Genomic DNA, 14,179 nt, shown 5'->3' with positions numbered 1-14,179 from the left:
CCGCATTATATTTTACTTTATTATAAATTCTATTTTCTGTTATTGTTTTTTTTTTCTTTTGTTGCATTTTACTGTGGTCAATTCAGTTTTGCCATTGTTTTTATTCTGTTATTTTCAGTGTAATTGTTCATTTTAAGTACTTTCTTTATAGAAACTTTTTTTTCCTGAAGCAGTTGGTTAAAATTAATAATGAAATAATTTGCAAAGAAACAATTGAATCAAACTAGAATTAATGAAAGACATTAAACCAGTGAAGCCAGAGTCTTGTTTGTTAGTGTAAATCATCAAGTTTCGAGTTTAAATTGATTTTATTTTTAGATTAGATTTTTAGGTCAGTATCTATTCTGATCCTTTATTCAAGCTCCAAAAACCATTGATCCTACATTACCCATAATGCAGCTAGAAAGTCTTTCATGAGACCACAATCACTGTCTTTCAAAGTCCATACAGAAAATTTCCAACATTTTGTGTAAAAAAAAATTCAAGCCCACAAAAATAACCCTGATTACATCACTATGACATCATCGTAGTAATTTCCCAAAATCTCACCCTGAGCCACAGACGAGATTACGCAATTGTTTTCCACATGCGTCAGTGTGTACGGCTGATTGGCTGAGGCCAGTTTTGTTGTTTCATGGATGTTTACCCTTTTGTTTGTTTTTCTGGTCATATTTCCTTTTATTAAGGGTTAATACTGTAAACTGGCACTGTGTACTTTACCTTGACCTCTCACCTCAGCTATGAGGAGCGAGCTCGATACCTAGAAACCATTGTGCAGCACCACCAGGAGCCAACCACCTTCGAGGACTACGCGGCTCGAGTCTACAGTCCTGCTCCGTGCACTCACCTGCCGTCTGACACAGGTAGGACCTGGTCCCTGATCCCTGATCCCTGATCCCTGATCCCCCACTCTGCCAAATAACCAAACACGTTTTCACCGCAGCAGCTGACACACCTGTGAGACCGAACCTCAGCAGCAGGCTTTCAGAGAATGGGTGATAAAGGCTACATCCACACTGATACGTTTTAGTTTAAAGAGCAACATTTACACCTGTATCTACTCTGCTACAAAGTTTTTAATCCCCTTAAACCTTTGTAAAAGATGAACCGAACGTGGCTGACCCTGCTGTCTCTGCTGTTAGCAGCTTTAATGCAGCTATGGATCAAGGTTGTTGTCGATACAGAGCTAAAACTCTCCTTTTAAACTGAAAATGTGTTGTGTGAATGTAGCCTGGTGCAACTTTGTGAAAATGCTCATTGGCCATCAGATTCATTACTTGCAATAATTTCTTCACATGATTTAATTTAAGAGAACAAATGAAACTGAAATATGCTAATGGTCTGTCTCTTTAATGTGTTTGAAGAGGAATCTGCCTCCTAGATTTTAAACTGCCCACCCTCCAGCAAGAGACCACCTACACACACACACACACACACACACACACACTGGCAGCTCGTAGTCTGATGCAGAGCCTTGTATCGGATGAGTTCTGTTTTCTATCCAAAGCTGTGCTCAGCCTTCTTCTGTCTCCAGAGCATCTCTGAGGAATTAGCTGACATCTGATCAGCCGTAGCGATGCCAGGCGTGCACATGGGAGTTATGTCCTAATGTACGTACAGATCCTGTCGAGTTCATTAGACCGTTATTGATCATTTTTGTCTGTTAATGTGTCTGGCTATGTATAATTTAAAACTGTCCTTTGGCTCAGTTCACTCATCCAATTAATTAACCTGGCAGTTATTTTCAATAATCTGATTTCACAACTAAGCCATACGTTTTCTTCACGAAGATGTTTAACACATAAACAACACAGAGCAGTTGAACTGTGTGATGTGGACCTGCACAGTTAATGCAGCACTTTATAGGGATAAAGGTATTTAATGTGTGTTTGTCTATAATTGATCACTGTTTTTCTTTGCCAACCGCTCCTCATCTCACCAGTTATTGTTTTTACCAGAATAATCACCCTGCTTTGAGGCTGAATGACATCATACACCCTGCTGTCTCCCCACATAATTCACAAAAAGTGTGTTGCATTTAAATCCCCTGTCACCTCTGTGTGGGGTCGGTGGTGTGTTGTTCAGCCCCAAAGGTTGTTTCAGAGCACAGGATCAAAAAGTAACAACACAAAGATTTAACTTATTAGTACCGATACGTATGTCGTGATCTGGATCCTGAGCTCTGAAACGAACCCTGCTCAAATTACTGTCTCTATTTTAGGCCTCACTCCCTTAACAGTGCAATGATCAAACATTCTTCTGTCTTTCTGTTTTTATTTTAATTCCACCTTTCTTTTTCTTTTTTCTTATTAATTTGTTTTCCTTTTCTTTTGTTTTATTTTTTTATCATTTCCTCCTTCTTGTTTTATCTTCTTTTGTTCCCCCCTCCTTTAGATCGTAATGTCTCACTTGCCTATAGTTAAAAGGTAAGCCTTGTCATTGACATGCCCTGTTATGATTGGCTCCTCCTATTGACACTTCAGCCTCTAACCCGAAAAACGTTCTCCTCTGATTCTTCCACGACGTTGTATTCACTTCTCCGTGTTTCTTTCTCTGTCTTTTTAACAGGTCTGCATGTTACTGTTGAAAAGGAAGTGTCATTTTCAACTCATCCGTGGGTGTAGTTTGGAGTTACTCACTGTGGTTTGTTAGGGTGTGACAGGAAGTCGGATTAATCGGGAATTTTGTCCGGACTGTAACAGCCTGGTCAGCCTTATAATGGAGGGACTGACTGACTGACTGACTGACTGGTACCTCCCACTGCCCACAGATGTAACCATGCATCACTAAGCTGAGATAACTGGCAGAGATGAAAAATCAAACAGTGGATAGTCAACACAACCAATTAGCAGCTGAGAACAAAAGCTGCACTGACGATTTATGACTTCATTAGATTATTGTAATGAATAGTTGAATTCTCTTTGCTATGTTTTTGGTCTGTACCAGATCCTGAGTGTTGGGCTTTATCTGTGTTCACCAGAGAGTCACTGAATATCTGCTGTTTGGTGACTGGTAGGTAATAAAATAAAATACAATACAATACAAAACCATGTAAATTCAAGCTGTAAATTCAAAACAGTTAGTTAAACGACAGTGAAACACTCCATGATATGAGGTGATCTGCAGGACTGGGCAATATTTCTATGGAGGTTCATCACAAAAAGGCAAATATATAAAAATGTATCATAGCAACTTTAAGCTAATTGGCCACAGCAAAGGGTTTATATACACTAGCCAAAACATACTTATCTAAAAGTGCGACATGTAGAGGCACAAAGACTCAGACTGACGATAAATGATCCCATTATTAATATATGAAAAATAAACAGACCACAGCACATTCCCTTTAAAATATATACAATTCTGACTGAGACATTAAAACTAGGTTTATGCAGATTTTTGCTCAGACTTTTTTGACCTTGTTCCATGTCGACAGGCTTCAGTTTTTATGCTCATCTTGAACCAAACTACACTCTGTGCCATGATGAAAGTGAGAAATCCTTTTCATAACAATGTGTCAGTTTTTCTCTTCTGTCTGTTTCACTCACAATAATTTTCCTATTTGTCCTTTTAACCTGTAACGTCTCACTGACCTGGTGAAACTTTACCTCAAACCTTTTGTATGCTCCTCTGCTCCTGGTTTGGATGATGTAGCACTGTAGCACCTGCACACACACACACACACACACACACACACACACACATACACATACACATACACATACACACTCTTTAAAAATGGGTAAGAAATGTAAGATTTCATTGATGCACATGCTGTCTGGATGTATAACTTTAAACTAACATGAAAGTTTAGTTTTTTCTTTAATAGTTGCCTGTGTTGTTGTGTGTTTTTTTTATTTAATAAGCAAAACTAAAAATAAAATAGGTCATAGTTCAAAATAATAATGTAGTTCAAATATGTTTTTCTGTATCATCACATATACATATGTGTACACACTGTGTGTTGTCTTTGTGTCTTTCATGTTTTTCTGTTGCTTTCATGTTTTGACCTGTTTTCTCTTTATGTTTGTGGCAACTTCTTATTCTTTTTTTATTCATTTGTTCTGTTTTTCTTTCTTTTCTCTGACCATCCCTCCTTCACTGTCCTTCGTCCTGCCCTCATTTCCTCATTTCTCTTTCCTCCTTTTATCTCTCTCTCTTTCCTGTTTATTTCCTTTTGTCCATTCCACAATTTTTGTTTCTCCTCCTTTACAATTTCATTCCTTCCTGTATCCTCCTCCTCTCCTCTCCTCTCCTCTCCTCTCCTCTCCTCTCCTCTCCTCTCCTCTCCTCTCCTCTCCTCTCCTCTCCTGTCTTCTCCTCTCCTCTCCTCTCCTCTCCAGAGGAGCATAGTGTTATGTATGTGATGGTCCCTAAACCACTAGACAGCTTTAACATGCTCAGGGTGAAGGGGAAAGGCCTGAAGCAGAAGGTCCTTCATGCTAGCTGTGAATGGTATGCTTCATAAGTAGAAAATTCACCTGACCACATTTCTTTAGTTTTCTGTCTCATCATGTGTAGTGGTCTAGATCCCCAGCTGTTTTGTTTATTAGACTCCTGTAAAGTCAGTGTTTGTTTTGACTGTTTCACATTACATTTCTTGATCTAGTCTTGCGCTGAAGCCTGAGCACAGAGCAGCGATGGTCTTTGAGGCCTGAGCTTCAGGGAGAGGTTGAAGATGATAGTGACAGTGTACAGCATCACTATTTAACTTTTGTGTTGTCACCTCGTCATGAAATCTGTGAAGCACGTGTTTCACTGCAGATACTTTTAGCAAAAGGCAGGTGTCAGACATTAGATGTCAAGTTTATTTATGTCGTTTTTAATCACACACAGTGTCGGAGGGTAAATCTGTTCAGTCTGACAGCCCTCCTTCAGTTCATATAGAAGAAATATCACACAATGAAACAAAGTTAATGCCACGATGACACAAATTCCTTCTGGAGCCAATATTTTGTTCTTTTTTTTCTTTTAAGTTGCCAGAAATTATGGGTTATTATTTGAGCTTTTTTTGCAATTAAATACATACAATGCAGTCAGGCCTTTTAGGGTTTCTGGGCCATATTTGTCATTGTTGTGTTTAATGTATAATAAAGTTAGATTTGCATAAAGCAACCACATTAGTCTGTTCCTAAACACTTGAGAAAAGTCTTTTTAAAGGACAATCTGACAAATAAAAATTTGATTATTTTTTGATTCACCACAATTCACATAGATTGACAGTCCTAATGTGAAGTTGATGCATCAGCAAATCAAAACCGGACGGATTTTACCAGTCTTTAATACTAATACCACTTTTTCAAGAACATAAACTTGTCTGGTGGTTTTTAGTAACTAGAGGAGATTTTTTTTGTTAGAGCTGTCTGTCTGTCTGTCTGCGTCTGCGTCTGTTGTTCTGTCTTTGTCACTGTACTGAGGCTTCACAGTCTGGCGTAGCAGAGCATCATGGGTCGGGATGTAATTTTCTTTTTGTCCCCTCATCCGTTTCTCCTGTTATTTACCTCCTCCCTCCTCTCCTTTATCCCTCCATCCCCTAATAATCCATCCACCTCCCTTCTCCCCTCACCTCCTCCTCCTCCTCCTCGTCTTCAGGCTCCTGCCTAGAGATTCTTCGGGGAGAAAGTCCGGCTCTTGGGGAGGCCGGGAGCGACTCGGCATCCCCCATGTCTCCTCGGACTAGCAAGAGCCGCATGTCCATGAAGCTGCGGCGCTCCTCTGGATCGGCCAATAAGACTTGATCGCTCCAGGTGACTCAGCTCAGTCGGCACTTAATGTCATGCTACCAAACCAACACTGGTCTTTTTCTCTCACCTTTTGAATCCCAGAGGACATTTGGTCTGTAATTGCACTTAAAGTACAGGATAATAAATATGACACACTTTCAAATTAAAACCTCTGCGGAAATGAATAAAGATATTATACAGCTCAGTGTACAGGCTGAAGATGTTGACTCATGTCACTTCCAGCATGTTGCTGTTCTGATTGGACACTGGTGATTTATGTACAAAACGCTTTGTCGCACACTTGTACTCTCAAAAGCACATGTATCAGTATTTCATGGACTTTACTATACTGTAACTTTATTTTGAAATTGCTCATAGCTGCTGTATTAATCCACAGCTTTGCTTACTAGAACAAAAACCCCACAGGAACCAGTGGACCCAGTGCTGCAGCATGCCGCCTTTAGCCGTAGGGAGAAACTCTGAATAAGCGCTGCCTGTACAGAGCAGTATTAGGTCATCATCTGTGCCATGTTCAAAACTCCAGTGTTAACGTGAAAAGCTGTAAAGTGTGCCACATTACACACACACTGCTCTGTAAACCAGTTCTGGAGAACAAGTTCAACGACAAACAAGAGCAGAGTCTCTTCAGTCTCTGTGTTTTGTGTCATCGTTGCTATGGGGAAACTTGTATATTTGTACTATAGTCGGGCTGTGTGTGTACAGACAGAACCATGAGTTTTGATATAAAAAGAAGTAATGGCTGTAAAGTGTTGCATGGAGAAAGCAAGATAAGAGTCTATTTTTGTTCCCAGTGCAGCGTTAGGCCTATTAAGATAAAAACATTAAGGGCAGAGGTCAGTTTCTATTCAGTCCTCACAATGTAAGTAGAATCTCATTCATTTGCAAAGTATTAAAAAAAAAAAACGACATCATGTTGATGTGGCAGCGTTTTCCAGCCAAACGTCTGTGTCTGAATTCAGAGGAAGAGGACTGAAACGACCTGACCTGTTCTCTGAGCGCAAGGAACAATGTTACTGTATGCACAGTAATGGTGATGGCAGGTTTAAAAATGAAGAAGGCAAGCTGATCAAAGAACAAACACCTGTTACTGTTATTTTTGCTCATGCTGTAAAATGTGGACAAGCACTGATGTTCATTTGCATCTGTTTTCTTTGTTTTTTTATTATGTTTTGTTTTGATCCAAACAAGAATGTTGCTGTATTTTTAGTCATTGTCATCTGATGCAATGCAACCACCATTCTTTGTTCATCTGAGTACACATATATCAGTATCGAGATATATATATGCAGTATATATATATATACTATATGTGAGTATCTATAAGAATGTGTACAGTGTGAGGGCGCTTGTTGTGTATATACTGTTCTATGAGAATTAGCTGCCAAAACCACAATGGTTTAACCTCAGACCACATATCTGCTACAAGTGGGTTCACACTACAACATTTGTTGCTTCATGTAGTTTCTCTTTCATTCTTGCACTCCCACATGCTTCGGGAAATTAAACATAATCTCACTCCTGCTCAAATATCCAGCTTTACTTCACAGTTAATATGTCTCACATTGGTACCACAGCTAGACTGGGGGAAGTAGACAGAAAAACTGTTGTTAAATGTAAGTTTGTTTTCTCTATTAAAAAAAATAGTAAGTTGACATCATTTTAAAATAACGACAATGTTGTATTTATCAGAATATACTGTATACTGAGGGGATGTAAGGCCATGTCACTCCTGATAAATGCCAGTGAGAGAGGTTGTAGTGTCATTAATATCTGTGTGATGCGTTTTAAGGGATGTCCAAAATCAGATTATTCAGAGAGAACCTTTAGATTCAAGGCCAAAGAGAGAAACACAGAGAGAGAGATGTCAACTTATCCTCACTTAGATTTGAATGTTTTTGGTTCTTTTTGCTTTTTTTTCCCATAAAAATCCTCTCTTATATTTTGACTCTTCCCCAGCTCCACTTCTGGATGGAGGGGGATCAGCAATCCAGAAAATATAAACTTAAACACTACCATAGATGATTTTTCATCTATTTCATGTCCTCATTTCAGATCAACTTTTAAACTGACACAGTTTCAAATCAGCATCAATGGGTTATAAATGTTACAGTTGTGGTTTGACAGGGTTTATCAGGATTGAATGTTCCTCCATTAATTTAACATGATGGATTGTGTTTCCATCTTTTTTTGTTGGTTTGTTTTTCCCACAGCCTGATCTGTGGTAAAGGAAACATGTAATATTAATGATCTGTATTTTAAATATAGGTCTAAGTTAAAGGATTTTGCATTATGCTTCACTGCTTGAAGTAAGTAAGTGTAATCACAGCTGTATTTTCTGTTGCTGTTTGTTTTATTTTAATTGTTTTCAGCCATAGTGTCTCTGTAGAGAGGAAAGGGATTGTAAAAACTTTTTTTAACCCTTACATGGGGTTGAAATTGTTCAAATTTGTCACTGTAAATTGAGGTCAAACTCATGTTTGTGTTACTTTGTGTGTGAATATTTGAAGTCAGCTGAGATCAAAGTTTTCCCTTTATAAATGAATTGCTGTTACAGGTTATTATAGCCGAGGCTTCATTGACTGGTTGAGACGAGTGATCTAGCGGTAGCATCAACAGCTCATCTCTCAGTAACCAACCCTGCCCTAGTTTGTTTCAACAACCTGAACCAGTGTTCGACCAGAACTCCTTTATACTAAACAACCCATTTTCTTTACTACTTGCCACTCCACATGATGACCCGTGTCCCGATGCTGCTTTAAAGTCCCATGAGAAACAAACAGTGATGAATTTCACACTTACACATTGTAAATACTCCTGAGGATCTTATGTTTTGGCATGCATTCAACAAGTTACTCTTATTCACGTGTATGAATGCATGTTGATTTGATTTTAAAAGCCTGGTTAGCAGCAACCAAAATGTATAGAAAACAATAGTTACCCAAAGCCTTTCAGCATTATCAAAAATTCACATCAGGCACCCGGAGGCACCGTCCTCCTCGGGTTGTTGAGGTAGAAATATTTTTTTAAGCCTTTTGGCCCAAATAGTCAGACTCTTCTCCCTTCTCCCCGTTTGCACGGATTTCCCCCCCATACATAACAATTTGGATCCTCTGTGCCTGCCGTAGACTGAACACGAGGGCTGCGATGGAAACGGGTCCAGCTGTTGTCCAGACGTTATGTGTTTTTGGATGAAGCTGGTGTATGTAACTACTGACTATACTGCATGACATCAGTTCAGTATAACTGCCTGTGTTGACCATGTATCAGCTGTGCCACAACACACACACACACACACACATGCACGCTTGCACATACACACTCCTCACACTATGTTACTGTCAGACCTGTATAATGTAAATGTGTAACATCTGTTTCAGACACACACAGCGTGGATGTGCAATGATGGACTTTAACAATAAATGATTCTTACCACTCATTTCATATCTCGTGTGTGTGTGTGTGTGAGAATATCTGTAATAAATTGACAGTTGGCGACTGATCATCGATCATATTGTATTCCCATTTATTGACAATAATTTTAAATAAATTTAACATTCAACTTCAAGCATATCAAAATAGTACTAGGCTTCTGAGAACCACAATTACATTTTAGCATCATGAAGGCATTTAGCAAATGTTTGACGAGGAATTTACTATCATTAACACAAAAGACTTCTTTTTTTACTAGCAATACTAACATTAATGTTCCATTTCTGTATGAAAATATTTTATAGCTGATAAATTAACCGGCACATTTACTATAAAAGGCATATTCTGTCTGATGTGATTATTTTCTCTTTTTGTGTCACTGGTTTTTATTGTTCACTGTACATGAAATGGAGTTAGGACATTGATTCTGTCTCCAGTTTTCAGGTTAAGGAAGGTCACTTTCTAAAATGTGATCACAGGTCATTGATTATGGTCTGGCTCTGCTTCACGCAGCCTATTACACCAGCCTGTAATGTAACCTGCTTCTTCTGCCTCTTAACATCAAGTGTAATCAGATTACTTTGCCACAGGAATATGTCGAACATGAGCTTAAACCTCTACCACACGTAGAGAGAGCTGAGTTAATCATAGCTCCGGTGTGTATGCTGCTAAATTCCCTCTTATTCTATAATCAAAATGTTATTTCTGCCAAATTTCAATCTGTCCCATTCGCTCAGATGTAACAGGTGCAATAGTTTTAATATCCAATCATTTACAGAGCAAAAGTCTAATATGCAACAGCAGAGGTCAAAACGATATAGAACTGTGATTAACACTTGCAAAAACAAATTAAATATTGAGATGTTTTTAAGGGTTGCAACACTTAAAAATGTCCCTCCAGATTAAAATGCCAATCAAATAATAATCCTATTTTTAGTTTATTTCTTAGCTCTGTTATCTGTCCAGTGAATAAAATATTATCATATCATAAGTTGCACTCATGATAAAAAAAAAATATATATGTATATATATACTGTATATAGCTATTACTGGTGTTTGCAGACATGGTTTCAGTATCAGGGGATTGTACTTCATGTAGTTTCACTGTGTTAGACTATAGCCCATGTAGCCTATTATATTTAAGTTTATCGTAGCTATGTATGTGGACCATTATGAATCAACTTTAAGGTCAGACTGCTTATTGATTTTTAAATAAAAGGCACAGTGACTCAACCTTAATCTTTATTCTGTTACACAACTGATAGCCTAAACTTTTTTTTTCTTATTATGACCACAACTGAAACAAACAGACCTCAGTCTGATATCACAACAAAACCTGACGTAGGCTAAGTGTCAACGTGAGTGTTGTGAATGAAAACAACTAGTAGATTAGTAGTTTTTCTTTTCTTTTTCCCCCAAATAATAACCCGTTGGCTTGGCTCTAGTGTCTCTGTCCCGCGCGTGCTTCACGGTCGCACGGTCATCTGCAGCAGCATCACCTGCCGGCTCTCGGTGGGGTGAGACTTGTTGATGTGTCTCGTGAGCCCCGGGGAGCTGAAGAAAGTGGACGGACAGTGTTTACACGTGAACATCTGCTGCTGCTGCTCGCGCTCACACTCCCCGCCGCCGCTCTCCTCTCTGTGCGCGTGGAAAACATCTGGCCTTAGTCCTGCTCCAAATGTTCCCGCCAGTAACTCGTCCCTCATCGCGTGCCACAGTCGGTGCTTGTCTCTGATTTCAACCGTCGGGAAGCGCGCGCCGCACAGGTGACACAGGTACACGTGGCTCTGCTGCCCGACGCCGCTGCTGTCGCGCGCCTGGCCGTACGGTGGCGCGGGAGGAGACGCTGTCATCTCGTGCGCGGCCAGGTGTTTCTTGAGGTAAGCTTGTCGGCGGAACTTCTTCCCACAGTAGCGGCACTCGTACACGTCCTCCTCCGGTAACGACTGGACGAACGGCAGAGGAGCGTGCGAGAGCGACGGTGGCTGCGGCTGCGACAGGTCCGCGCGCTCGTCGGGGTTTCCGTTAAGCAGCAGGAGGCCGTTAGGCGGGCTGTGACAGCTCTCCCCCGGGCCCGGGCCCCGGTAATGAGGCGACGAGTCGTAGTGAGGAGGCGCGAGGCTGTCGCTGTCCGGGCTGTCTCGAGACCGTCCGTGGAGCAGCAGCAGGGAGCTGTCCCGCGCTCCGTGGTGCTGATCTGTGTTCACGCGCAGCAGCTCGTTCTCTTTGCCCTCCGTCTCCAACGACTGCCGCTCGTGCTGAAGCAGCCCTCGCGCCTCCTTTAACGGCTGGCTCTTGCCGGTCGGAGCTTCTGTCCCGTGGTTGTTGTTATTCACCGGACGCGGTTTGTGCCAGCGGCGGTGCGAGGCCAAGTTGGCGGGACAGCTGAAGACTTTGTCGCACTCGGGACACCGGTACTCCACGCGCACTATGCGGGAGCACTTGTGCTGCGCGAGGGAGAAGGGGTCGGGGTACTCCTCCTTACACAGCTGGCAGATGAACTCCCCCAGCGGCTGGTTCCCGGTGGACACGGACTTCTCCCGCTGCCTCCGCAGCTCGGGGCTCTCCTTCTTGATCCGCAGACCCAGAACCGGCGAGGTTGTGACCTCGTCCTCGAAGCTGAGCTTCCGGTTCACTTTGGGTTTCTTTGGCGGGTTTCCCGCCGACGGTTTGTGGTGCCTGCTGCTGCTGCTCACGCGCTGATCCGGTTCAAGGAACGAGTGTTTCCTCCCCGCGTGGTGCTGCTCCGGGCTCATCAGGGTCAGTGGCGGGAACAGGTGCAGGTGAGTCACGCTCGGGTCAAACTTGTCGTTGTGACCGTAGGACGGCGCGTGGTGCCGGCTGCTGCTCGCGAGGAGCCTCTCGATGGAGGCGGACACAGAGGTTGGCGTGGAGCTGCTGACCAGGAACGGCAGCTCCGGTAGCTCCGACACGGGGGATGATGTCAGGCGTCTCCCGGGAAACAACAGTTGCTTCTCTCCTTCCTCGTGCTGTTCCAGCAGTCTCGTGCCGACCGGTTTAACGGGGCTGCACGCTTCTGTTAACGTCAAGTCTCTGACAGGAGGAGCAGGAGGAGGAGGAGGGGGGAAGAAGCAGGAGAAGTCTCCGTCCGGGGTCAGGACGTCCACCTCGCTCACCTGCTCCTCGGTCTCCGGTAACTGCGCGCGCTGGTCCGCCTCAGCCTCCAGCGCGGACTCCACGTGCGGGCTCCACGCCTCTCTGACTCCAGCGGAGTCCTCGCGGGACACCGGGACCGGTCCACCTGTCCGGTCAAAGGGGAAGACCGCGCTGTCCCTCAGCTCGTGCGGCTCGGTCGCCCCGGAGCGGTCACCGCTGCTCTTGTCTCCATCCGCTGTGTTGTTGGTGGTGTTGTTGTTGTTGTTGTTGTTGTTGTTGTTGGTACCGTTGTTTCTCAGTCGGTAGGTCGCCGAGCAACGCCGGTTTCTCTTCACCAAAAATCCTCGAGGCATGGTGACGAAGACGATGGTGCTCGGCGCGTGGCAGCACCAGGCGGAAAGAACAACAACTCTTCTCTCGAGCCACTTTCAAGGAGGAGGAGGAGGAGAGCTCTGAAGAGCCGAGGAGAGAGAGAGGGAGGTGCGCGCAGGTGTGATGATGAGAGCATGAGACAGAGTCAATACTATCTGTCCTTGGTGCGCGTGTTTCTCTCTCTCTCTCTCTCCCTCTCTCCCTCACTCTCTCTCTCACACACACACACACACACACTGATCCGGTCTTGTAAAATCAAGTAGACCAGGAACATGTTGGGGAAAAGCAGCAGAACGAGCATGAAATAATGTGATGAAGTTTTAGTGATTAACTGGCTGCTGCATTATGGTTAACCAATGTTTTAAAGAAGAGTTGGTTGAATAGACACGCCATATGCCATAGGCCTGTGTGACCTTTGTCATATTACTGATATGAGTCTGATGTGATTCTTCTCATAAGCTCCTACTGCTGATTTTTTGCTTGTTTTTTAATAGGCCTGAGAGCTTCCGTTTTTTATTCTCAAAAAGTAAAAAGCATTCCAGGGACAAATCTTACAGTAATATCACTGAAAACATCCCTATTAGGCTATAGCCTACTAATTGTTGTTATTACTTGGCTACATTAACTTTTCTTTTTTTTAGAAGAGCAGAGACGTTGTAGGCCTACCCTATAGGCCTAATATTTTTCTTATCGGCTATTTGTTGCTGTGTGATAATTGTTGTTGAGTGTAGGATGTTGTCGGAGCGTCATTAGGATCAGCACCATGGGCCTCAGATACAGATCATCTTTAAAGACTGCTAATGACCGTCTCTGTCCTGCTCAAGTGTCTGATTATCAGTGTCTTTGTTGTTGTTGTGTTGGTGGTGGGAAGACCTCGGGCATCGCTTTCCCTCTGCGTGTGTGTGTGCTCGTGCATGTGTAGGCCGTGTTATCAGCAGACCAGAGGGACAGTGCAGTGAAAGAGTGAACGAGATGGTAATCTGTGTATGTGGGTGGGGGGCTATTCACACCCGCCCCCCGCCCCACTAGAAGCTGCTCTGGCTGATAAGAGATCGGACAGAGATTGGTTCATCCATCCACCCCCCCCCCCCCCCCGGGCTCGGCCGGCCCCTCCGTGCGGGCCAGGCGCTCTATAGCCCGGCCAGAGCAGCTCGGGCCAGCCGGCGCTGCTCCCTGGAAATCAATCAAGGCGGATGAGCGTGAGAACGGAGCTTGAGGGTCGGGCTGCTGGCTGGATGAGAGCCGCCTGGGGAATTGAAATGAGAATAGAAAATAGATGCGTGGTAGAGAATCCAACACTAAAAACTCATTAAGCACCAAGCCTCCTTCCTGGTCTTTAGTTTGGTTGTTTCTCACTGTAATTGTTTCCCACTGAGAGGAAACCTTGACCTGGTTCAGCCTTTACTGACCCCATTCACTGAGACATTGACTGAACAAACCCCATGTGAAATCTCATAAACAAGTCAAATAAACACCTGAGTAAAAAGCAAATACAAATTATTTTTGTTTTTATGGGT

At 43.0% G+C, this 14,179-nt stretch overlaps 2 protein-coding genes across 11 annotated transcripts in view; one reads left to right on the top strand and one right to left on the bottom strand.

The window, feature by feature from the left end:
• Positions 1-9,180, top strand: part of ralgapa1 (Ral GTPase activating protein catalytic subunit alpha 1) — a 71,367-nt gene extending 62,187 nt beyond the window's left edge. For 7 of the 10 annotated variants that reach the window (XM_085766542.1, XM_085766539.1, XM_085766535.1 and 4 more), the window contains 2 exons: positions 739-863; positions 5,593-9,180. In XM_085766542.1, the coding sequence (XP_085622668.1) occupies positions 739-863; positions 5,593-5,738 (271 nt within the window). In that variant the 3' untranslated portion in view covers positions 5,739-9,180. Of the gene's footprint in view, positions 1-738; positions 864-1,534; positions 1,561-2,394; positions 2,427-4,343; positions 4,456-5,592 lie in introns of those variants that run through there. The other 3 variants (XM_085766536.1, XM_085766543.1, XM_085766537.1) reach the window with 3 other exon arrangements.
• Positions 9,181-10,591: 1,411 nt separating this feature from the next.
• Positions 10,592-12,686, bottom strand: insm2 (insulinoma-associated 2). Its single transcript, XM_085767115.1, has one exon. The coding sequence runs from the start codon at positions 12,641-12,643 to the stop codon at positions 10,640-10,642; it is 2,004 nt and encodes a 667-aa protein (XP_085623241.1). The 5' UTR covers positions 12,644-12,686; the 3' UTR covers positions 10,592-10,639.
• Between the last annotated feature and the right edge of the window lie 1,493 nt (positions 12,687-14,179).

The sequence above is a fragment of the Trachurus japonicus genome, chromosome 22 (assembly GCF_045865225.1).
Source record: "Trachurus japonicus isolate A0001 chromosome 22, Traja_1.0".
NCBI classification, from domain to species: Eukaryota; Metazoa; Chordata; class Actinopteri; order Carangiformes; family Carangidae; genus Trachurus; species Trachurus japonicus.
The sequence above is the reverse complement of the archived record's forward strand: the minus strand, read 5'-3'. Positions and strand labels throughout refer to the sequence as shown.

What these genes read in the sequence shown, in the direction of transcription:
- insm2 (XM_085767115.1), bottom strand. Translation starts at nt 12,643, where the DNA reads ATGCCTCGAGGATTTTTGGTGAAGAGAAACCGGCGTTGCTCGGCGACC.